The following is a 25,279-nucleotide window of genomic DNA, read 5'->3' on the forward strand; positions in this document are numbered from 1 at the left end:
GATAAATGTAATGAAAAAACAAACAAACAAACATCTACACAGATTTTTTAAAAGTTATTCATTCATCAAACTGTACACTTTAAAACTTTACAAAGGTTACTTTTGGTATTTTCATTTTGTTAAGCAGTTATCAATCATTTGGCTGCAGCTTCTAGGTGTACCAAAATCATCTGTTACACCTAGAAAAAAACAAAAAAACAAATTGGCATGCAAATAGTAAAAGAATGTATGATACTGGCAATGTAAGGCACAATTAAACAGCGTACTACACATCGCTTATTACTATGTCACTTCAATAAACAATAACTCCAAGCTCCATCACAGTATGTGTGATAAACATTCACAATCTTGGCATTTGGTTGCAATTCTTAACATTCAGTATACAGCCACCCTCCTACTCCAGGCAGCAGAGACAAACAGTTCATTATTTTTCCACATATAAATGTTTATGATTTGTTTCCCTGCTATTTTGCTTGAAGACAAACATGGTAACTGGATTCCTGACTCACACTTCATCTGTGCTTCATTGGACAATTTTATATAGATATATATATAATAAAGGTTCTTATTACAACTACACGGCTCTGTTTGCTCCTTCCTCTGAGGATTTTATTCAAATTTAAAAAGCAAAATAACAAAATAATACTTAAGAGAAAAATGTGACAGCTGATTGCAACTTCATCCACATTCAATAACAGAAGACAATGGTTAATGGTTAAGGCCTGGACCATCTAACTACAGCTAGACCATCACATGGTAAATAAAGGGAAAACATTATAATTTAAAATGATTTAAAATATATAACTTACATTGTTTTTATAATTGAAATCACACATTTTAACATATACATGTGATCTTATTTGCAGCAATAAATGCAAATATATTGTGCTCGAATTTGAATCAGAAATAAAACATGACATCAGACAACCTTTATTTATGTCAATATGATAGCAACGATTGCAAACACTGACAAAACAGGAACATTTGGAGACAAAAATGCACATTCACTTCTGGAGTGACTTTATTTTTTGTTGCGTTTTGACGTGTAACTGTATCTGAAGGAAGTGGCAGACGGAGAAGATGGCGGACTTCTTTCTTTTTGACTTTGAGTGGTGAGTTATTGACATGTGTTGTAGATCTGGATCTGTTTGTTGATGTCATGGAGGATGCTTTTCATCTTGTCCTCCAAACCGTCTAGCTGACGAGCCTTCCCCTCCAGTTTCTTCTGGTTTTCCTCATAGTTTTTTTCCAACTCTGCAGAATCCAGACATTTCAGGAATGGTTACACAGCGAGACATTAGCTGATCGGGTCTTGGCTTTTAAACACACAAAATATCTAATCTGGAGTATCTGGAAAAATGTTCTCACTGTCAATTTTAGACTGTTTTTAAAAAACTGTGAATTAACATTTGGAGTTCCTCAGGGACCAATTGTAGGACCCAAATGTTTTCAGTCATATACATGTTCTTCATTTAGTATTCACATGATAAGGAATGACAGCCAAATAAAGCTAAATATCTATTCTGTTGCCACGAAACCTACTGATGCTCTTAGATGTATTTTAGATTTGTATTTTAATGCTTTGCAACCAAAAAGGCCACAACTCAAGTATTTTACATAGATTTTTAAGCTGAAAGAAAGAGAAATGTTATGAATGAATGTGTCAATCATAAAGGGAATGTTATGATCGACACAGAATTTAGCCTGGAAGGAACAGTGTGACATTTAAAATGTTAATTTTATAAAAATTAATCACACCATATTTAATTTAATTAATAACAATTTTGATTTTTTTTTTTTTTTGCTTCAATGGATGTTCTAAATTCAGTTAATAATTGTGGAGCAAAAGTTGTCAGCTTAATATACTGAAGTTCTCTGCTGATGTGATCTGAGTATGTGAGTATGTTGAGCAGGTATGTTAGTCTTTGAAAAGTCATGTTTATATCAAACATAGTGTATATATTTACACAAGTACTAATGTCTTCTGTTTGGTAAGGTTTATTTGCCTTTTGTCCACATTATTCTTTTCATAACTGATCATTTTGTTGTATTAATGTCGTTTAAAGACTTGTATTCTTAGAGTGTTGTCAGTCACCACACATTTTAAAAATGTACACATGTTGCCTACAAGTCAAGATTGACATAATTTAGACAAAATTTGATAAATGTATTGCATCAACTGTTTCTTTGCAACTATCTGCTTTTGTCCTCCAGACACTCACAGACATTAATAAGTACCTGCAAGCCTCTGTAGCTTTTTCTGGGCATCTTTCAGAAGTTCCTTGGCTTCATCTCTGAGTCTCTCTGCCCTTTTCTTGGCATCCTGCACAGCCTTGGCTTTAGTGTCAACCCGCTGCTGTACCTCATTGTATTTATCTGTCAACTGACCATCCAGAATCTGCGCAGAAAGACATCTTCTTTTATAACAGACATGTCTGGTTGTTATGAAGCACACACAAACACAAACACACACCTGCTTGGCTTCATTTGCCTTGTCCCGTGCCATGGTAGCTGTCTCTTCAGCTCGGGCAGCTGCCATGCTGTTGCTGGCACGTTTAGTCTTCAAGGCATTGATCTCACGTCTCAGTGTGTTGAGGCGGGCCACGGCATCATTAAGGTTCATCTCACCATCGGATGTTTCTGACTCAATCTGCGTAGAGTGGGTAAAAGAAGTAAAGTTCTTTCTGAATTGAAATTAACGTTATCTAACTGGGATAACTGTCATTATCCCTTATGTGCAAGTAATTTCTCTAAGCATGTTGATCAGCTTGCATATGTTTTGGTCCCTGAAATTTCACGAATAAAAAAAAAAGCCAAACAAAAAAACTCTTTTAATCTATGGTTATGTATTTTATAACCACTAGGGGGCAGCAGAAACATGCTATAAACAAAACACTGTGATATGTATATTTATCTTTTATAATTAGGGTCATTAAAATCTAGTTTAATTTTTTTATTTTGTTTTTGCCTGCTGAAAAAGGAAGCTGTCCAACAGACACAACTCTTAACTTCCTAAACTATATTTTTTTTATGTAAAATGCTTAAAGAAATAACCTGTTGTTCAGTTAAGCTCTACTGTGGCTCACAGCCACTGACCAGAGAGATTCTGCAACAACAAACAAAATAGCAGAAATATGACCTTTACGGAAGAAAACCTTTTAAACTTTTCTTTGGGACAAAGTCTGCAAAATTTTCAAACTTTCATTTTTGTTTTTATTTGGGCACTAAACATGAGGTTTTTGTGTTCTACTGACCACTAGAATGAAAGTGCTTTAAGATAACTGTACATATAAGTGCACAAAGGCATTTGAAGTTTTCATCATCACCATATTTGTGCTTTGAAATGTGACTAGTGAGGAGCAGAAATGACTGTGAAACCAAGGCCACGGCTCTGCTCTTACATTAGAGACTTGTCACACAGTGGGCTCATCCCAAAGCGACGCTGTTTTATCATCTTTTTTGTCAGTAATGTTGAGCATCATTAATCAAATTAACATCATGTTGGATTCAGTAAGAATAACATTTAGCAAATGAGACCAGTATACCAGCGTGTGCATTATATCCATACAGATTATGTATGCAGCTAGCTAAAGAAGCTTGCTAATTAGCTGATAATTTAGCACTCAACCCCTTTCATCCATATACAGCAATTTTGGGCTCTAAAAAACTAACATGATGTTGGTCAAAATACTAACACTGAAACTTTAAAACTAGGAATCCAAAACCAATGAGTGATGTCACAGCGACTACATCCATCTTTTGTATACAGGCAATGCCCACAATATACATAAGTGTTATGAATTTTTGCTAACCTCTGTCAGCCGTTTTTTAGTCTCCCCGATGTCAGCTCTGGCTTTTGTTATGGCTTTCTCTGCTGAAGTCTGGGCATTCTTAGCATCCACCAAGGCCTGTTCCACTCTCTCTGCTGTCGTCTTCACCCCCTCAGCATGATGCCTTCACAACAATGAAGCGTTAATGACTGCAAGTAGCACAAATAACTCTATACCGATACATTATAATACAGTTTTAAATCTAACTACCTCGCCCTTTTGGCATCCAGCAGCAGTTGTTCGGCCTTGCGGACATCATCCTGCGTCTGCTGCAGGATGGCATCCACATTTGAAAGGCTGTGGACCCGCTCCTTGATTTCATCAGCGAGATGCTTGATTTGAATGGGTGAAGCTGGAATGGAGAGCTCCAACACACGGTTTGCCACTGCCTCAATACTATCTGGGTCTGCGCCTTCCTCTGAGAGAGATATATCAGGATTATTAGGAGGCTAGATTATCAGGTAACATCAATATTCAACAAGGTTTCAGTGATAAATAAATAAATCTTTTGAAGATTACGTGTGAGAAAGTCCCTGATCTGTTTGATGAGGTCTCTCAGGTCATTATTGGAACGCTCCACTTTGTTCTTGGTAGTGGCGGCTTTATCCAGAGCTGCCTTGGCTTTACCCTTAGCCTCCTCTGCCTGTGTTTTAGCCTCTGCCACCTGGATAAAGACACAAATGTTTATATCTTTGATAGGGAGATTTACAACTGCACTTATTACTGTGGGTGCAATCAAAATGTTTGGTTACTAGAGTAACCTCAATTCTCTGAAAATCAAGCGAAGTGTCTCACTATAGAAATCACTTCTGTCTGTTTCTCAACCTACTGAGCAAACTGGTCAGACACAGAACTGACCCAAGCTCTTAATGTTAATATTTGGGATAGGGATGCAAGCCTTGTGGCAGAGAAGGATGGTTAAAAATTCCTCCACATTGATGTGTCAGAGTGATAAAGTCATTCAACTACAAATAAAGCCTATACTTCCAGATACTGCTAGAAGTAATTCGTTTTTTGCAGGAATCCAGAGTCCTGTGAAAACCCGTTTCTCTCTCTCTCTCTCTCACACACACACACACACACACACACACACACACACACACACACACACACACACACACACACACACACACCCATCTCATCTATAGATCTGCATATACTCTCATACCTTAGTAAAGAGTCCCTCCACTTCCTTCATAGCTTTGTTCAGCTCCCTCTCTGCATGTCTGGCTTTCTCCAGGGAACTGTCAGCTACTGCCACAGCACCGTTACAGTTCAGGCCTCCACAATGACGCTTCCCCTCATCATCACGGCAACCGGCACCCCCACAGGGGCTTTCTGCACAGGGGGCATCACCTGGGGCACCACAAACCTGTTGGTATGAATGCAAATGTAATTTCACTGGTATGGATATTGCAAGTATATGTGCAGGACTCAAGTACTCCTCTAATCCACAGTGGATAGAGCCTATGTCACCTACAAAATAAATATGAGTAAATATGAAACTATATGAGTGCAGACAGCTAAACAAGAACAATAAAGAATAAAACAAACCTTCTCGTTGAGCTTCTTCATGTCCAAGCCCTGTGTTTTGGTGTTGAGCTCTCCCAGAGCACGCTTGTTTGCAGCATTTTTACGGTTGAAGTCGTCTTTCTTTGCAGCAATGAGGCGTTCAGTGCGGCGGCGTGTGTCTGCAGACTGGCTGACTGTACTGGGTTTGGTGGTGGTTGATTCATTAGCCCGCCTCTCTGCATCGCGAGACCTGTTGTAGGAGCTAAGGATGCTGTCATACGCCCCTTTAAGAAACATATTAGATGAGATGCTGATGTTATTTCTGATTGGAGTGAAAAATGGGAGGTAGATGAATTATGCAAAAAATAATATTCTTAGATTTTATTAGACAGAAATTTAAATCAACACAGTTTTCTCACCTAAGAAGTTGGAGTTTTTAAGGATATCCAGCTGGTGGTGTAGCTGCTCTGAAGTGAGGTTAAGCTCTTTGGCCTCTCTTTCCAGAGCACTCAGCTCCTTGCTTGCCTCTGAGTTGCTGTCCTGCACGATGGTTAATTCTCCCTCAAGACTGTTTAAGGTGTCAGTGGTCTCACCAATCTGTGCTCTGGTGAGAAAGACAAACATCTGTAACATCTGTATCCACAGACAAATCTCAGTTTCTGAAAGTTGTTTTTTCTTCCCTGGTTTGCTGCATCAGTAAAAAAAAACAAAAAAACATCTTTACCCCTTCTGTAAATGATGAAGCCTTTGATACCTGACTAAAATCACTGTAGGATTTGTATATATAAAATATGTTTGGCTTGAAAATGTAATACATGTTGATAAGATTTCAAATCAAATCAAAAAAATGTCACGGTCCTGGGTCTTCAACTCTTACTCATTCCTTTGGATTTATGAAATGTTTACATTCAAGTTTTATATTAGTTAATGTTGAGTTTAGTATTCTCTAGCGCACCTGAGTTTGTTATTTCTAGTTCAAGGTTCTTGTTTTGTTACGTTAGTTCCCTTTCGTGTCCAGTCTGTTCCTAGTCTCATCTCTGTTTCTTGTCATCAGCGTCTCCTGTTGTAGTCTGTTTAGTCTCCATGCTTTGTTATCCTTTCTGTCTCCCTGCTCATGACCCCGTGTCTGTCTGCTTTCACTGTCTAATCAATCTAACACATCTGTAGTCCTGTCCCTGTATTTAGCCCTTCCTGTTCCCATAATCTTCTGTGTTTCATCGTTTTGTCTCCCCAGTCAGTCATATATCCATGTTTGTTTATCCCCAGTCCCTGTGTCACATTTTGCCAGCAATAAAGTTGTGATTTTGAGTTTAACATTCATCTGCTGAGTCCTGAATTCTGGGTCCATTTCCAGCCAACCACATGCCTGCTTCACATGAGACAAACAAATGAGTAGGATGTATACTTCTCTCAATACACTTCAACTGATCAGGGCAAGTTCAACAGTGTATCTTATCATTATCTTTACTCACTTACTCTAACACTGGGGAACAGGATAAACAGTCAGATGAAGCTGGTTATTAATTTTGCTAAATTAATCCCATTTACCCCGGATGTTCACATAAAGGGTTGGTGTTGCCAGCATCTAACCAAGCGGTGTTTCGCAGCACATCCTTTCTTTCACAGAAAATGATCCCTGCCACGTACTCTGGAGACGTCAAATGGTGATTAAAAAATCTATAAAGACCATAACTTACAAAAAAGCGCTGTTGTAAAAAGGGGAAGAGATGATCTTGAAATGGGAAACTGACTCTGGACCCAAATGGGAAAAAGTATAAGGAGGATTTAAACTTGTACGGTGTGCCTTAGACATTCTGCAGCACAGTTTAAAGGCGCACATCATCTTCATTGGTCTAAGGACAAGTTATCAAAAATTCATATAGAACTGGACCCTAAATATGACTGCAGAGGGGCCCCAGCCACACTAATGGACATGCTTTGGTTATCTCTATAGCAACATAGATTGTGTAATAAACTTTTTAGACTTGTTCTAAAATATACACTGTATCGCTGTTCAAGACGTCCCATGATTGCCATCTCTTCTCCTGAGTAAATATGTTAATGATGTTTGATTATGTTGTTTTGCTATTTGATCTGGCAAAAGATATGATAAAAAGTCCTTGATCAAAAGGTTTTTTTATTTCTACTGCTGGTCCTGCATTTGAGAGCAGATGTTCCTAATATGGTCATCTCAGGCACACAACTCTATTTTGTGAGAAGAGAGGCTCCGCCCACCACTTTGCCAAACCTTCTGTTTACAGGTTGCTACCAGTCAGAATAATAATAAGGTGAAAGGAGCCAGAAATATTTAACTCAGACACAGGGTGGACTAAGGCACTCTGGACTGTGTGTCATGCTAAGCTATGAAAGTCGAGTCAAAGAATAAAACTATGGAGCTGGAACTGAGCATGATAAGGAAAGAAGGGTTTATGCTGAAACTATTAGCTAAGTTAAGCAATAAAATAACTGCAGATGAATCTGCTTTACCTAAGATCTTCAATAAGCTCCATTAGGGTAGTGACAGCTGCAGCAGTGGCATTGCGTGCAGTGACAATGTCCTGAGCTTGTGCCAGCTTCTCCTCCAGGTCTTTAAAGGCTTTCTCATAAGGTCCAATAAGCCCAGTGGTCTGAATCTCATGGGCACGCTCTGCAAGAGCCTTTGTGCGCGCTCCCAAGTCCTGGTAATGACAAGAAAGAGAAACAAAAGATTGGGGTTGACACCTAATCAATCAATGATTCAAGGATTAGATCCATCCTCCCTGCATTAAAGCTGAACCTGCACAATGCGATCCCAGTCCCCAAAACACTGGTGACAGGGCTGGCAGTTGGGGAACTGGCCAGAAAAGCCTCTGGCACACTGGTCACAGCGGACACCCGACACTCCCTGCTGACAAACGCAGTGGCCTGTCACTCGGTTGCACTGAGAGGTCTCAATCCCACGCCAGTTACAGTCACATGCTATAGGGGAGAAAATGAGAGGATAGTTAGTAGAGAACAACCGCAGGTAGTCTAGCAGCACCATATTAGCTTCTGTGAGTCTTCACCTGATGCTGGCTGAACACGGCACAGGAGAAGCTCTTATTTTCTTTCTCTACTTTCTTTAAGACACAAGAAGCTTTCTCTTGGCAGCCCTTCCAAACAAGCCATACTTAATCAGTCTTTTTCCAGTTCTACTGTCATGAACTTTAACGTTTAAAACACAAAGTCAGACTTCTAGAGTCTAAGAAAAAGCTCTTAGGTTTTTTGTAGTCTGTCTGAGAATTGTACAGTCTGGCCTTGGGCTGAATTTGTTGGAATGTCCATGCTGGGAAGAATGATAGCTTTCTTCACTGTTTTCTACTTGTGAACAAGTTTCTCTCTGTAGGATGATGAACTTCAAATAGTTTGGAAATGGTGTTATAACCCTTCCCTGGTTGATGGGCATGAAAAAAATTACTTCTCACAGATTAGTGATGATGTCATTCCTCCTTGTGGTAGCACACAGCTGGATGCTGCCGACCACCAAACTCCCAAAACATACATAACTGATACATAAGAATCTTTCAGCTGAATTTGAATTCAGAGAAGGTGTACGTTATTTTATACATAACTGCATATTAGCTTAAAACAATGCAAATGTACTCGTGTACAATATTGCATATAGCCCCACAAAATTTCCACAATAACAAAGAGCTTACTGCCAAAATCCAACCACACACCAAAGACAAGCTTAGTCACAAATCTCTACTATCACATTTTCTTTATAATGTCAATGTTTGTAATATTACTTTATGGTACAAAATTGTTATAAAAAGTTCAAGATTGCTTTCTGTAGGCTACAAATCACACGGATGCAACTGAGTAACCCCTGTCAAGGGTACAGCAGTGCCTAGAGGATGCAACAATACTTAAGAGGGTCTCTAAATCATAACGTTTACATTCTCAGACAGTATTCTGTGCTTGGGTCCTGCTGCTATTTTCCAAGTGTGCATTTGGAAGCGCACAGAGGTCCCAAAACAAAAGCTAGTGTGCCAAATGAAAATAGTGCAGGTGGATAAATAGTCTCCTTTTGTTGAGACCTGACTGACTAACCTGAGTGACTGTTGTCCAGTTATGGAATACATTTATTTTGAAACTCATTGTAACTAACAGTACTGTGTGCATGTGTTTATCATTCTGTAAGAATACTTTCTTGAGTGCAAACAATCTCAAAGCATGAGCAGCAAGAGTTCATCTCTTTAAATCATTTGGTCTCTTTAACACTGTTTTCTCATGTTCTTGTGTCTCACACCTCTGCACTGTGTCCTGGGGTCTCCCCAGAAGTTCTCCTGACAGTCTGTGCATGCCTTCCCTCCAAAGCCATCACGGCACTGACACTGACCAGAGAACTGCACGACAAAAAGAAATATGTCACACAAGCTCTGTATAGTGAAAGCATTCCCACTAAAAAACACAAAGTATTCCCTACCTCATTACACGCAGAGGTAACAGAGTTGTTAGGATCACAGCTGCATGGTTCACAGCCCCTCCCACTGGCCAGGTTCCAGTGGTTGGGGGCGCAGTGGTCGCACGCCAGACCTACGACATTTTGCAGACACTGGCACTGGCCTGTGGCCCGCTGGCACACGCAGTCCTCGCGCTCAATACACTGGCTGCGTTCAGTACCCAGGAAGTTACATGTGCACTCTGAAGGGGAAAAAAAGGCTAATTAAGATTTCTTTCGATTTCTGAAGTATCACTAACGTGCAACACAGAGCTTTTTCTTTTCACAGTGAAAGTGATTCTCACTCCTGCAGTTTCGTCGGGAAGCATCCCCGAAATAGCCGCTCTTGCAGATGCCACAGTTGGGACCTTCAGTGTTGTAAAGGCACTTGTTACACTCTCCGGTCTGACTGTCACAGGCGTTCACGTCTGACATGTCTATGTTGTTGTTACACTGGCACGGCTGGCAGCGCCCTCCTGGCTGAGAGGGGTTACCGTAATAACCCGGGGCACATTCCTCACATCGGGCACCTAGGTTGGGAAAAAGAAGAAGAAATTGTCATTATTTATGGCCAGAGCAGAGAGGAAGAAGATATGATTGCAAAAATAGTTTTACATTTTACATTTTGTGCCGTGATTTTAGGATGAATGATCCGAGAAGAAGCAGGAAAGTATGAAATTCCAGTGTTAGAATCAGTAGACAATCTTGGTTTAAACAGTTATACGGCCCCTCATCATGAACAGATTCTCAAGTCCTTTCTACTAAAAGAAACCTGTTAGTCTAACACTTGGCTCAACCCATTTTTTAAAGCAAGGAAATGATTACATAAATCCAATATTTTACTAAAGCAGTCTGTTATGTAGCAGTTCTGTTACTTGCCATCACTCAAAAGTGTTTTGTTAACCAGTTTCATTAGTGAAGCATCTTTGTCCCCACATTCTTCTCTAGGACATCATACTACACCTGTGATCACATACATAATGGCTTATAATATTTACGTTCAGTGATTTTAGCATCATGCCTTCATCTGCTATGGTTTTCTGTTCTGTTTCTGTGCCTCTGCTGTGTTCCTGGTCTCATGTCCCTAGTGAAGGTTTGTTCTGTATTCTTGTTTTCCTTGTTTGTCTGTCGTGTGTTGTATGCTTGTCTTGGTTCTCTGTCACTACGTCGTCCCTATATTCCATGTCTAGTTACTTTTGTCTCTGTGCTCCATGTTTCCTCTGTTCCCGAGTCTGTCATGTTTCCACGTCTCAGTGTCTAGTCCATGTCTTTATGAATGTCTCATTTGTCCCAGCTGGGTTCCCACCTGTTCCCCCATCCTCTCGTTGTCCTGCTTGTGTATTTAAGCCCTGTGTTCGTCTCTGTCCGTTAGTTTCCCAGTTTCTGTGTGTTTTGGTTTGAGTTCATATTTCGAGTTCCTTGCTTTCGGTTTTGTTTTTTATATTTGTGAAGAATTATTTCAAGCAACAAAGCTGTTGTTTTCAGTTAAATTCCCATCTTTGAGTCCTGCGTTTTGGTCCTCATCCTGAATGAAGAACCTCAAGCTGTTTGCAGGTAAACTAGGTCTGGGTCGTCGATTTCTCTTCCAACACCACAAAGACCCAAAACATACATCACTCCTGGTGTAGACTTGTTGAAAACCACAACAACTGCAGGCTGTTCAGCAAGAAAGGATGCAAAATCCACTATTAACATCACGGGGTGCTGATAATTTTGGCCATGGTAGTTGTTTTCTTTCTTTTTTTTTATATAAGTTTGTCTGTGTGCAAACTAAGATAGCATAAGCATCTAAAATAAAACTAGGATATTTGGAAATTCCTTTCTCTGTTTTAACAGAACTTGGGGAAATAATGAAAAAATAAAATTTTGATAGGTGGCCTAATAATTCTGTCCTAATCTGTAATATACTGTATTATGTCATCAACTACTGCTACACACAGCTTTGACAGTGTCTTCATAGATTATTAGCTGTCCCTTAAAAGTTGGACATCAAAGCCGAAATACTCGGCATACCTGAGCCAAGCAGGAACTGGAGCACAGAAGAAACTTAGAGAAAGAAAGAATGAGAATGTGGGGAGAGGTAAAGTCAAGCTGCACTGGCAGCACAGACACTGAAGTACAGAGAGGATTAGACGACAGCAAAGTTGGATGGAAGACAAGAATTAAGGAGAGAGGAGGTCAAAGGGAAGAAAAAACAGTGTGGAGCAGAAAGTGGGAGCTGTGGATATACAGAAATAATCTGCATTTTTAGGGCCTGCAGTGCTCCATTATGCTTTATCTATGGAGTAAATAAAATACAAATAAATGTGTTTATCTTGATTGTATGGCCATATTGCCACAATTACTAACACTTCTCAACATCATTAATTCACAGAAACAGATGAAACCTGCTCAAAACACAAAACTGACCCAGACTCACGCCCACATTACGCTTCCTTTGCACTTTAAAAGGTTTATTTTTGTAAGAACTGCTCAAAAACACTGAATCTGGGTCAGGCCCTTGTATTAGGAGCATTTTTACAGATGTGGTTCAAATGCTATTTCTACACTTCTAATGCAGTTTAAACTTCTAATTTCAGGCGCACAAAAATCACAGACAGTCACAGAAAAGGATTTGGCATTCTTTGAGCCAGGTCTCACTCAGGAGTGCACTGTGGCACAGCACCACTGATGGGAGGGGTGCTGAAGCCATGCATGGGTAGGAATGGTGGAGCGGAAAGTGAGGGTTGGTGGGAAGGGAGCAGGGTCAACCATCATTACTCACGCTTAAAAATGTTCGCCCCGGAGCGTTTAACAATCCCTGTGCCAGTAATACAGGGGAGGGAGGAAACGATAAAGGTTACCATTCACCAGAAGCCGCTGTCAAAGAATCATCCTTACCTCGTTTCAGTTACAGCCTCTGCCCTGTCTTAACTTGTGTTATCACTGTAGCTTGTAGATTGTAAGCACTGTTTCAGATTAATATCAATCATTGAGGTTATTCAAATCACAGGATACGCTACAAAATCCAAATCAGCTACAAAAACAATGCTGATGAAGCACAAGTGACATAAAATACTAATATTTCATGGTTATCTTTAAGTGACACAACTTACAGCTGAATATACATCAGATAAGTAGTATCACAAAGTATTTATACTGTGTGCAACTAAAGCTAGCACACACACATCTGGTCTCACCAGTCAGTGTCACGTGCTGAGGATGAGGAACAAACAGAAGTTAAGGTACAGAGACAGTAGGAGAGTGCACTGACTCAGGTTTACCTGTGTATCCTTGGTTGCAGTTGCAGATGATTTGTCTGTGACGGCTGTCCTGATAACAAGACACGGCAAAGTGGCGTCCGCTGTTGGGACCATCTGGGCAGGGGCACGGACGACACTGACCGCCGGATGCTGTGCCCAAAATTGGATTGCCATAGTAACCATTGGCGCACCTACAGAAATGACAAGCTGGGTGACTCGGGTGAACAGGTGTGCTTCTGTTACAGCAGTGTATATTGAATTTAAATGTGGCTAAAGTTTCAAATAGTGAATATGTAGCACATGTACAATAACCTCTGTGAGCTAAAAGCTCCAAATGTTCTCTTTCTTTAGGGGTTTTTCTCTGCAATGCTGATTCTGTTAGCTTAGCACATATTTCCTGGTACAGTCATCACTGCTTGTGTTGATGAGGAGGTGTTGCTAAAATGCACTGCAAATGTAAACAGTCAGTTTTGAACTGACTGGGATGCCCGGCGAGTATTTGAATGGCAGCTACAATAAGGAGTGTTCAAAGTGGTGGGATACATCCTGGACAGGCTGTCAATCTGTCACATGGCGAACACAGAGACACAGACATCCACCCTCGCATTTACAACTACAGCCAAGGTAAAATCACCAGTTAATCTAGTGTGCTTCCTTAACATGCGTGAGGAGACTAGAGTACCCACACAACACAAGTCCACAAGAAAGGTGGATTGAACCCAGGATTATTGATTGATTGATAATACTTTATTCATCCCGAGGGAAATTGGGTTAAGGCTGCCAGCCTTGCCAGCGCCATCTTACCCATCTGACCAATTGCGGTGAGGCACCGGTGCTAACCACTGTGAAACAACGCAGTTTTACTCAAAGCCACTGTTCGCAGTAATGCCTTACAAAGTACGTCATCAAAGTGCTTTTTTGCTCTGATGTGTGAACCGTTAGCTTTCTTTTGTGTCTGAAGCTGTTTGTAGTGTTTCCTTTCATATTCTCTGGCTTCTTGCGTGGCCAGATGCCACTTTACATAATTTCCCCTAGGGATCAATAAAGTATTCTGATTCAGATTCAGACTTAAATTTAATCTGTATATCTTTGGATTATTCATTTAAGATGGAATCAAAGTAAAAGAAAATCAATATTTTGTAAACCTATCCCTAAACGTTTAAGGCATCATTGGTGACAACTCCAGCACTAGCGCAGAGTCATAACTCTAACCCTATATTTTGCAAACATTTTCTTTTTTTGTCTAAACTTTTGAATAAAATCATCGTTGATGATCTCATCCACAAGATTCCAAGCAAACTAGTACTGTATCATCACCTCTCACACTTGTCCCCTCCAGTATTATCTCTGCAGCTGATGCAGGCGCCGGTCCTCTGGTCGCACTGGTCTGCATGCCCGTTACACTGGCAGGGTCGGCAGCTCGGGAAGCCCCAGTAACCCGACTGGCATCTGTCACAGCGCTGACCGAATGCTCCCGGACGGCACTGACACTGACCGGTAAACTTGTCACAAAGTCGGGTCACTGAGCCGTCCAAACTGCAACCGCAGGCTTGACAGAGAACAGACAGAGATTACAAGAGGAAATTAAAAAGGATGAGAGGGTTTTAGAAGGACATGATGGGAAAAGAAGAGGAGGTGGGAGAAAGAGTTGAACGTAGAAATAAGAAAAAGAGGCTTTGGGCATAGCAAAGTTGCACTGACAGGCAGTAGAGGGCGCCAGATGCATTGTACACAACTCATTAAAAGAACTGTAAATGTACAAGTACACAATTCAAGCTCACTACTCAACACCTGTAATGTTGCTGGTGTGAGTTGACAACAGGTTCCACTAAAGAGTGCTTCAGTAGTTCTTGACTTGTATGACACTTTAGTTTGTAAAGAGTCAGGCTATCTCATAATACTTTGCTTTTCCATCCCTACTAATGTTTAACTTCTCATCGCCACTAATGTTTAAACTTACTGAGGAAATGTTTAAACATTAGCAGCTGGGAAAAAATATGGAATGGACCTGCAGGAAAAATGAGAAAGGCCTGAGCTGGATCTGCACTTCTCACCTGTGCAGCCTGAGGGCCCAAAGCCATACATTCCTGGAGCACACTGGTCACAACGTCGACCAATCACATTGGGTCTGCAGCGACACTGGCCTCCCCGGACATCACACAGAGAGCTGATGGACCCCTGAGGGTCACAATTACAAGCTGGAGGACAGAGAAGCCCCAGCATCAAACCACCGGATCCAAACATGTATTATAAACAACGATCACAATGAGAGAAAAAGAGCAAAGAAGTGGAGCTAAAGTCACCCGTCTGGAGCGCATCTCGAAAATGATAAGATAAATAATGAGTGATTTAAGGCGTTTCTGAGAGTTGCATTTAACTTTAAGGAGGACAATAATGGTGTCATAAACAGTGTTAATTTCACTGATGTTGTCTGAGATCATGCAGGCTCCAGGAATATAAACATATAATCATAAAGTCATACAAACAGATAAGCTTTATTTGTAACTCACGCAGAGCTCCATCATTTATGATAGCGGACATGCTGCTTATCAGCTTGGCACAGGTGTCACTCATCAGTGGGCGCGTCACACTCTTTGCCCCGTCGTGACAGTGATACCGCTCATAGGTCTGCCTCCTGATGTTGGAGGCTGGATCTCCTGCATTGAACATCTCCATGGCGGAGTGCCGTGGCATCAATGCGATCTGGAGAAGAAGGATTTGTTAAAAAGGCAAGAAAACACCTCTTATTTTAGACAGCTGAAATGCGTCTCACAGAGTCCACAAGAAGGACGGCGTTGGCTGCTCCATTGAGGATACTGTTGGCATCCTGATAGCGTCTGAAGTCCAAGCGGAGGGTGTAAGTCACGTCTCTCTCCAGACACAAAGGCTGAAGAGGCACCACAAACCTGAGGAGAACGCAGGCAGCGCACAGTTACCGTACACCAGTACTGACACGCATCTGTGTGCAAATGTGTGAGTCACAGACCTTGCTGCAGCAGGCAGAGAGACAATGAGCCTGTCATCGTCGGGGATGGTGTTTCCACAAGGGCTGCTGGTAGGAATCGGCCCTGGACGGATCACCGTTACCTGCACCTCCTCCCAGTCCTGGGGCATCTGCATAGAAACATTGTGCATGGTAAGCATGTATTTGCGGACTCCTTTCATTTTCTGATGACACATGACACGGTACACGAACAGTCACATATACCTGCGCCTCATAGCGGATGAGCAAATCATATTCCATGGAGTAGGGAATGTCGCCAATACGGAACTCCAGTGTTCCACCTTCAGGTACCCGGGAAAACCCAAGACCTGTCCACATAGCAGGTCGGCCAGGCTGATGCTCCCTGATGTCCACCACACAGCCCTGAGAACATAAACACGGACGACATGCTTGTAGAGATTTCTTCTCACTAAAGAGCCTGACTACCAATGTGTGACGGCCTCACTCACCCGTCCCATTGTGGCGCTCTCAGCCTCATAAAGAAGGTGATCCAGAGCCATAAAGAAATATCCAGACTCCACCTGTGTACACTGGCGCCCTGTTATGTGACTGCGGCAGCGGCACTGACCGCTCTCTATGGAGCAGCTATGAATAACACATACATCTTGTCAAATCACTGCCATAACATAACTGCACCCATACCAGAAGATCTGTGATGCACAGTAGTACTTTGCTATTGTTTGGGATGTGATGGGAAGGTTTAATTACTATTTATGATGCTATTCATTAACTTTGTCCTGATGAGTTGGATGAAAAGTTAAGAGATGACAAGATTTATTACAAGTCATTATGCTGAAACTGCAGATGTGGTTACGCTTTGGCTAAGATGATTGTGTGTACCAAACATATCAAACAGAGCTGCAAAATAAGTATTCAGTGGCCCTAGTTCAGAAAATAAAGCACTACTGATTTTTCCTGTAGTTAAAGTTGACTCACAGAACTTCTAAGCTGGATCAGCATGGATCAGCTTGGATAAAAAGATTACATTTTTCCTTTTGCTTTTATCCCGCTGAGTACACCAGCTAGTATTTTGAGCAGACATCCATCTAACAATGGTTTTAAAAGGTCCTCTAAGCTGTAACAGACTCTGTTGACTCGACTCAGAGCTGCACTCACTGGTTGTCCAGTGCTCCTCCAATGTCACACTCGCAGTCTCTGCAGCCGTTCAGGTCATGGCTCAGTGCCCAGTGTTCTGGCTAGAAACACACGAGGACAGACAGAGGGCAGGTTGACTGATACAGACGAGCAGAGTAACCATGCAAAACACTACCACCATACACACTACTGTGTCCAGCTCTGTAGTCCAATAAAACAAGCTATGGGGCACCACTACTGCCCCGATGGTTTAACTTTACTTTGTCACACTGTCTTCTCGCTCAGAAAAAGCTAAATTGACAGTGTGCTACATGTTTTCGCAGTCAGCAGTTTCACTTTTTACTTTTATGTTTTGCCTGCTAAATGAATACTTTGTGGTTTCTCCATTAGAGTTACATAAAAAGTTGGTTATTGCTTATTGTGTGCTCTGGTTCCAGCCTCACATCCATCCCTCTGCGGTGACACAGAAGGATATGGATGAATGTGCATTCACCCTGATAATTTATAATATATAATAATATATAATTAAAGTTTCAAAGCAGTGACAGGGTGCTTAAAAATAGTTTTCCACTGAACATTAATGCTCCTAAAAGCAGGCTTGTAAAACAACAGGATCCACTTGTGGACCAGGTCCAGACCTGACCATTTAGGGCCTGCTGTAACCCACACCAACCGGACAAGCCACAAATCCCTGGGCTAAATTTAGACGCATGACCCAGGCAGGAGCACACATTCTTGCCTACACTATTCCTGGCTGAGTAGGGGGGTTTTGACAAGAGAACGAATTATAACAGGAAGCTGATCACCTTCTGGCCAGAGAGGGTGTGAGGAAATGTCAAACTTAATTTGATGCTGTTGTAATTAAACTGTATCAACTGTGATGTGAAATACAGCATGTAAAAAGGGGGAGGAGTGGTTTAAAAGAAAGAAGCAAACTAAGGAGGTCTGAGCTGTTGAGAGGGAACACACGGCTGTGAACGCTCTCAGCTGCCAAGTTACCTTTCAGGACCTTTGCTGCAGGTAATTCCCCTGTTCTCTGTCTCACCTCTAATGACTCTAACTATCAAATGAAGGCAAAATGGCAGCAAGATGTTACTATGTTACAACTATATCAAAGCATCGCTTACCACTTCACCACTCTGGCACATCAGCATGACATGACCTCATCCGGCAGGTTTATGCCCCATTTCGATGGTATAAATGATTTTTTGTTACATATATATATATATTAAGTGCTTTGTTTTATTTTAAAAAATAAATTGTTTTTTAAAAATCGCTCTCTAGGAATATGAATCTGTACACCAACCAACTGTTGCTTGAACTTTAGTTTGTTTACACTTTTTAAACAGCTGGGTGTTCTTCAGATGTCTTCCAAACTTTTACTTCTGATCCAAAGTTAACCTAAATTGATTTATTTGGTTACCAGCTTGACCACTAGGACATTAAATCTGTAATCAATGGAAATTTGCTCAGTGGGTGAATATGAATTTCTGGCTATCACTTTTCAGCCAGATCTAGACATAAAGCCCAAGAATGACTGACCGGCTTTAGTCTGGAAAACACCTTTGTGGCGGGGCGTGGCCTGCGGTGTCGTGCAGGGAAGGCGGATCTTAAATATGGCACTGTGGTGGTTGTTGTTGGTGATGTGTGCGGCTGGTAGTAGGAGAGCTGCGACCGTGTGTTTAACAACAACTGTGAAATAAAGCATGCTGAAGAGCATTGACATGTCACCGGGTCTGCCGTGGTTAATCACAACCTTCTATGGGTTACTGCTGTTTGTGGGGAAAGAGACAAAGAGGGAGTACATAAAATGAAAAATGAAGACATTTAAGATAAGTCTAAAACATTAAGTGCGTTTGTGACATCGTACCAGACACTGGTCACAGCTGCGTCCAGTGACAAGACGCTTGCAGAAGCAGTCTCCGCTGACTGGGTCACACTGGGAGCTACCTGACACTGTTCCTCTGGGGTCACACTGACAAGCTGGATGTAGGTGGGGGCATAGGGTGGAGATAGTAGTGAGTAGTAGACAGAGACTATTCAGAACTTGTGTGACTGCTAAGAGGGGATATACTCACGTTGGCAGCCATGAGGGTTGTCAGTGCTCAGACCAAAGAAGCCTGTCTTACAGCTGTCACAGCGCGGCCCCTCCACATTAGTCTTGCACCGGCACTGACCTGCCACCATGCCGAGAGACGGGTCCGTGTGGCTGTCGCACATCCCCCCATTCTGTGAACCGTCTGGGTCACAGTCACACGCTGCGGAAAAAACGTGCAGCATTAAATGATGAAAATCTACACTTAGTCTAGTTTGTGTGGTTTCTGCTGTGAATCCAGGGATTTTCATAAAATACTACATGGCCCAGTACAGGTCCATGCAGAGGTTTCTATAACACTGTAAATATATCCTCCAACAAGAAGCATCAGCTCTCACATTGACAGAATAATTACTAAACTATTTAACTTAATTTTAACTTCATCAAACTCGTCTTAACCAGAGGCGGAAACGTGAAGCCTGTAGTGCACATGCATTGATTATAGACTTTTAAAAGAACTTTTGTGTGGATAAATACAGCACTACACACAGAGCACTTTTAACCCCTCGAAACTGCAGCTGAAAGCTGATAGGCTGATCACAGTTATGGTATATCCATATCCAGGCTAGCCACTTGGCCCTGTTTCCATTGTTTGTGTTTAAATAACGCCACAGGTAAAGGTCCAGGCATGCTGCTATGTTAGCTTTATCCAAAAGCTACACAGAACCTTTCAGGCTTGTGTCCTTAGACCTGTTCCTGCCAACGAGGGAAGAGTCAATGTTATGCAAAGAATGCTTTTGTAAAAGAAAAAAACAACAACGAAGAACCATTTCTTCTTCTTCATGGTAAAATCAGCCTGTACCACAGTACCACTATGATCATGCTGGCTTTTGGAGGACTGCACACAAGTTTGTGCCTGAATTCCCACAATCTCTCTCCCCGCGTAGCCAAAGAGCTGTGCAAGCAGGCGGTAAATCCTGCACAACACAGCAAATGTGAATATTTCAAAGAAGCATTCCTTTTTTTATCAGACTCACGTATGCAAACTCTTGGGTCTCTTATATCCTTGACAGGGTCTTTGTAGTAGAAAGGTTTGCATATCTCACAGTGGTGTCCCATGGTGTTGTGCTGACAGTCATCACACACTCCTCCGCTGACATTTCCCGTAGCCAAATACACCGCCATGTCAAAGTGACAGGCTGTCGAGTGGCTGTTACAGTTACACTCTGAAGAAAAAACAGGTTTATTTCATGTTAATGAGTCCTTCCTTATACATTATTAGTCCTTTACTTTTATTCCTTCTTTTTAAACTTTTATTGAGGTGTGTGAGCTATTTCACTTTCTATTCTCATAAACCTACAACAGTTACAATGTTAAACATAACCAGCTCATTCATCCGTACTCACTCTTGCAGGCATTGGTGTTGCGTCCTTCAGCTGGCCTCCAGGGGTGGTCGTTGTAAAAGTCGTCGCACTGCTCACAGTTCAAACCCTTAGTGTTATGGTTACAGACACACCTGCCATGAACCTTAGCATGAGATAAGAAGTAAGGGAATGGGGGCTTAAAGAAGAACACTGAAATGATGAGAAAAATCAGGCTGTAATGTGCTAATTAAAGGCACTGCTCTGTATTCTGTACCGTAGTCTGTGCACACAGTCAAGCACGCTTACACCCTTTGCCATGGTACTGGGTTGAATGTTTCACCATTAGACCTTTACCAAGCAAATGTTTAATGGCACGTTTGGCAACTGGAATGGGAGTTGAGTAAGACCTAGTCATGTTTCATTTTTCCTACTTTAACTGGCCAAATAAAAGCATCCCTTAACTTTGTGGGATATAAGCATTCATTTTATATTTATGTAGCTGTTTAATAAAATCTCTTTCTGGGCATATATTCATGATCGTCTCTACATAATAACAACTTTATCAATTAATTTATCTAATATGCTAATACTGTGAGTACTACAAAGTAGTAGTTGTGGGCATTGTCACTGGCTTCGAGACTGCAGGCAAATAATATATATAGCTTATATTCTATTCAGTTGGATTCAATATTATTTACATAAGATAAGATAAGATAACCCTTTATTAGTCCCACACGTGGGAAATTTGTTGGGTCACAGCAGAAAGTGGACAGTTACAGTAGCAAAACTAAAAATGTAGAGCCTAATCACAACTACAGTCAACTCAAGGCACTTTATATGTAAGTTAAAGACCTGACAATAATCAATCAGATGAACCACGATGAGCAAACACTCATCGGGGGTGACAGTGGGAAGGAAAAACTCCCTGTTAAGAGGAAGAAACCTCCGATGTTACCCAACCAAAGTACAAATACATATATTTTTTGCTTAGTTAAAAAACATGTGAGATTCTGTTTGTATTGGATTTTTCTGACGTCACTGTTCTTTCTTGAAAACTTCATCACTCACCATTCCTTCTACATCATCCTCGATGCCATCAATGGGGGCACACTCTGAGGCATGGCCATAACAAAAGCAGTTTCCACGAACGACAAGCTCGTATATTGCATAGTAGTATTTCTCTTTGATTTCATCTCTGGGGTCCAGCAGGTTGTCCCCCAGAGTGTGAAGCTTGGTGAAATTCACTCTCAAGTTGGTGATCTTTAGCTGGTCTGATGGAAAGAAGACACAGATGGAATAAGCAGAAGAGGAACAGGGTGCAGATATTTTAAGCTTACTAATAATTTAATTCAGTTAAATTCAACTTTATCACAAGCACCTCAAGGCACTTTGTACTGAAAGGTATAGCCCCGACAATAGAAAAAAATATATACCAATCAGACGATCCCCTATCAGTGAACACTGGTGACAGTGGGAAGAAAAAAACTAGATGACAGCTAAACTCTTTTAGTTAATGTATGACATTAGTGGGGTAGCGAAAGTAATTTACAAAAAAGGGGTTTATAAAAGATGTCCATCCCCATTAAACACAACTGTCCAAAGGATCACTGCTGCAGCATGAGGACGTCAGCCAGTGGAGCATAACAGAGCTGAATGTGAGGCAAAGCATTACGCACTAACTGAAGTTAATGATTTTGGATGGAGGAAGGATCGGTTAGCCATCATAGTTCTGAGGTACCTCGACGTTACATTTGTTGCTGCCGCCAGTCCAAACACCTTATATGTACTTCCTTACACTACGGTAAAAATATTTCAGTCATATATGAATTTATTTTTGGCAATATTTTTTTAGCGTCTTAGTTCAAACACCTTTGAGAACTACACCTGTTTGACTTGTTTAATTGTCTGCTATAAAGAGTAGAAACTACAGGTGCTGCTAACTGAATATATCAAGCACAACTTCAGCTTTAAACTGACACCATGTCCAAAAATGACAGACAGTAATGGAATGTGGCGTTGAGAGAGTCCTTCCCTCATCCTGTACCTTAATCTTCTGAAACTATTTGGCACGAGCTAGGGAAGGAAGCTCACTGCTTTCCAGAGGGATTTGTCTGTCTTTTCAGCCTGTCGACATGCTGGAACATTCTCTGTGGTTATAGTCCAGCTGTTTACCAATAGCAGTCGCCGCACAAACTAATGTTTATGTAGCATAGTGCATGTTAGAACACAGGACCTTTCCCTTCACTGCGACAAAGCAGAAACCACCCGGGCAAAAAAACCAATCAAGAATAATATAAAGTTCCTAAATATCACAGACCTATAAATCACTGCAGTAATGCTAAAGACATTTTTGCAGAACGTCAGTACTGCATGAACGCTATGGCAAGTACCCGAAAACCAAGTAAAATTAAGGATTTTGTGTTCTCAACTGAGCTTCCTGTATAATATTCCAGTGAGTGTGTACTGAGTGTGGTCGAAGGATTTAGGTCACAAAAGGTGAATATTAAGTGAGTAATATTATTATTGTAAATGTCCATCAGTAACGTGCCCTGCTGGGTTCTTCCTCAAGAGACAAAGATACAATTAAACAGCAACCGAAGAAGAACTAATAATGGATATAACTGGATATAATCAATTGTCTTGCAAGCAGCAGACATTAAATATAAACAGTTCAGCTGTGAGGCAGTTAGAGTACTACATGTGGACCAGCTCCACTAATATATTTAACAACTGAGCCGGACAGCCTCTGCTGATGCACTGGAAATCATGCTAGGGTTTCTGGGAAAAGCTCTCATGTCCTGCCAGTCTAAATATGAGGGTTAGGACGGGGAGGCTGCGTGGGAGAGAAACAGCTGCTTTTCACATCTCACCATGTCTTCCACACAGCAGGGCCATGTTTCACACCCCAGAGAGACGTGTCACAGCTGAATAACAAGAGCTAATTGTGTCTGCTGGAGTTTGATTTATGATGATAAATGTGAGTATGACTAGAAGGGGAAAAGGGCAGGGGGTTTGGTTTGATTTTTTTTACACATTTGTCGTGGGTGTCTTCTAGTAATATTTCATTTACATGATCATGTACTTCATTATAAGACTGTAACAGAAGCTTGTTTTTACAGAAGCAACTGCTCATCAAGAACTCTTAGGGCAATAATTACTGAGCTGGGCAAATTAAGATATTCACCAATGTTTTTGAAGGGTGGCCTACCAACAATGTACCAACTTCTGAATATGGATACAGCTATGTCGTTTCGGTAATGACCTACTCAATCTACCAAAAGCAGCACAAAATAGCAGATGTGATGAGGGTGGGTGTAATCTAGGACACTGGTGTGGTTTGCTACTTTTTATCTGAAAAACAATACAGAGTAAGAGTAGCTTTACACACGTTTATCCCTGCAACAATGTCAATTTGATTAAACTTTATTTCTATAGGACCAAATCACAAAAACAGTCGCCTCAAAGTGCTTTATATTGTAAGGTAAAGTCCCTACAATAATACCTAAGCACTTACAGCTTGCTCATAAGAGGTGACAGCGGGAAAGAAAAACTCCCCTTTAACAGGAAGAAACCTCCAGTGGATCCAGTCACCAGGGCAGAGGCTATTCTAGTCTGGGGTGATTGGAGGAGGAAACCACATGGCCATTCAGACTAGAGAAGGAGCAGAAGGGGAATGGACATGTTCTGACAAACTTTAAGACAGTGAGGGAAAAGGTTTGAAGGTTTCTTTGGTTGAAACACAAGACTGGTTGAGAGACTGGCTGCTATTTCACCAAATCAGACATCCATGTGTAACGTCTGACCTGAACACACAAAGAGAACACAGAGCATTGCTTCCTGTCAGACCTTGATCCTGTTGTTAATGAAGTTACTGCAAAGGAAAGTCCACAGCAAACTGTGGACGACCTCTCTGTTCTGAGATGTGCTAACTGTCCGAGATCTCTTAAAAATACATATAAATTACATAAAACAAATTACATAAAAACAAGTTCACAGGCACTTTTCCATTGCTAATTTTAGCTAGCTACTTTCAACTGCTCCCTTGTCACAAGGGGTAGCTCTGCATGCCTTTCCTGACATAACCGCATAAAAGGTTTTGGAGTTGAACAACAACCTTTCACTTGTTAGACGAACATGTAAATGATGCCTGATATGTTTTAATATTAAACCCCAAAAAAGAAAGATTCAGCCAATATAGACCAGGTGTTTTATCTGTTTAACATTTTTGATGACTGCTGCATGCTGCAGGCTGTTGTGTGGGACCTACTCTGTATAGTCGGGCTATATGGATCCTGAATCTTGATGGCTGGATCCAACACTCTGTAGATGACCTAAGCCGGGAAATAAATATTATGCACATGCGTTACATATGTGTATTATGCCACATCATGTTATATGCATGTATGACAAAATTAACAAATAGAAAATGTTAGTTGTCCTTTTTTAGGACAGTAGGTGCTACTTGAAAGCTCAGAATCTGTTAAAAGAAGTGTTGTTATTTTGGAGACCAAACTGACAAAGGACTTGCTACTTAATTTCCAGCCTTCAAAGGATTAGCAGAACAAAATATAGATACTCTTGATATTGCTCTGTCAAAAAGGAAAAAACTGAAACAAACAAAACAGCCTACCTCCTTTTTAAAGTTTAATAATTACCCCAGAAAAGAACCACACTGACAGATTTTGAGCCAGGCTGTTTCCCCCTGGTTACAGTCCAAGACAAGGTAAGAGAGTGA

General features: G+C 41.2%; 1 protein-coding gene across 2 annotated transcripts in view; it reads right to left on the bottom strand.

The window, feature by feature from the left end:
- Positions 1-29: 29 nt before the first annotated feature.
- The window catches only part of lamb2 (laminin, beta 2 (laminin S)), a 44,157-nt gene continuing 18,907 nt past the window's right edge, over positions 30-25,279 (bottom strand). Inside the window, exons 7-36 of one of the 2 annotated variants that reach the window (XM_082518438.1) lie at positions 24,812-24,875; positions 21,613-21,815; positions 20,587-20,707; positions 20,218-20,406; positions 19,224-19,403; positions 19,016-19,128; positions 17,167-17,246; positions 16,500-16,635; positions 16,255-16,413; positions 16,033-16,160; positions 15,820-15,952; positions 15,557-15,749; positions 15,101-15,244; positions 14,364-14,595; positions 13,068-13,237; positions 12,569-12,604; positions 10,110-10,334; positions 9,790-10,007; positions 9,613-9,709; positions 8,119-8,300; positions 7,830-8,020; positions 5,762-5,946; positions 5,385-5,626; positions 4,999-5,202; positions 4,350-4,494; positions 4,041-4,248; positions 3,813-3,954; positions 2,474-2,650; positions 2,239-2,398; positions 30-1,254 (exon numbers count right to left, since the gene is read on the bottom strand). In XM_082518438.1, the coding sequence (XP_082374564.1) occupies positions 1,118-1,254; positions 2,239-2,398; positions 2,474-2,650; positions 3,813-3,954; positions 4,041-4,248; positions 4,350-4,494; positions 4,999-5,202; positions 5,385-5,626; positions 5,762-5,946; positions 7,830-8,020; positions 8,119-8,300; positions 9,613-9,709; positions 9,790-10,007; positions 10,110-10,334; positions 12,569-12,604; positions 13,068-13,237; positions 14,364-14,595; positions 15,101-15,244; positions 15,557-15,749; positions 15,820-15,952; positions 16,033-16,160; positions 16,255-16,413; positions 16,500-16,635; positions 17,167-17,246; positions 19,016-19,128; positions 19,224-19,403; positions 20,218-20,406; positions 20,587-20,707; positions 21,613-21,815; positions 24,812-24,875 (4,794 nt within the window). In that variant the 3' untranslated portion in view covers positions 30-1,117. The remainder of the gene's footprint in view (positions 1,255-2,238; positions 2,399-2,473; positions 2,651-3,812; positions 3,955-4,040; positions 4,249-4,349; positions 4,495-4,998; positions 5,203-5,384; positions 5,627-5,761; positions 5,947-7,829; positions 8,021-8,118; positions 8,301-9,612; positions 9,710-9,789; positions 10,008-10,109; positions 10,335-12,568; positions 12,605-13,067; positions 13,238-14,363; positions 14,596-15,100; positions 15,245-15,556; positions 15,750-15,819; positions 15,953-16,032; positions 16,161-16,254; positions 16,414-16,499; positions 16,636-17,166; positions 17,247-19,015; positions 19,129-19,223; positions 19,404-20,217; positions 20,407-20,586; positions 20,708-21,612; positions 21,816-24,811; positions 24,876-25,279) is intronic. The other variant, XM_082518439.1, reaches the window with a different exon arrangement.

The sequence above is a fragment of the Aulonocara stuartgranti genome (assembly GCF_965226115.1).
Source record: "Aulonocara stuartgranti genome assembly, chromosome: 20".
Taxonomy (NCBI): domain Eukaryota; kingdom Metazoa; phylum Chordata; class Actinopteri; order Cichliformes; family Cichlidae; genus Aulonocara; species Aulonocara stuartgranti.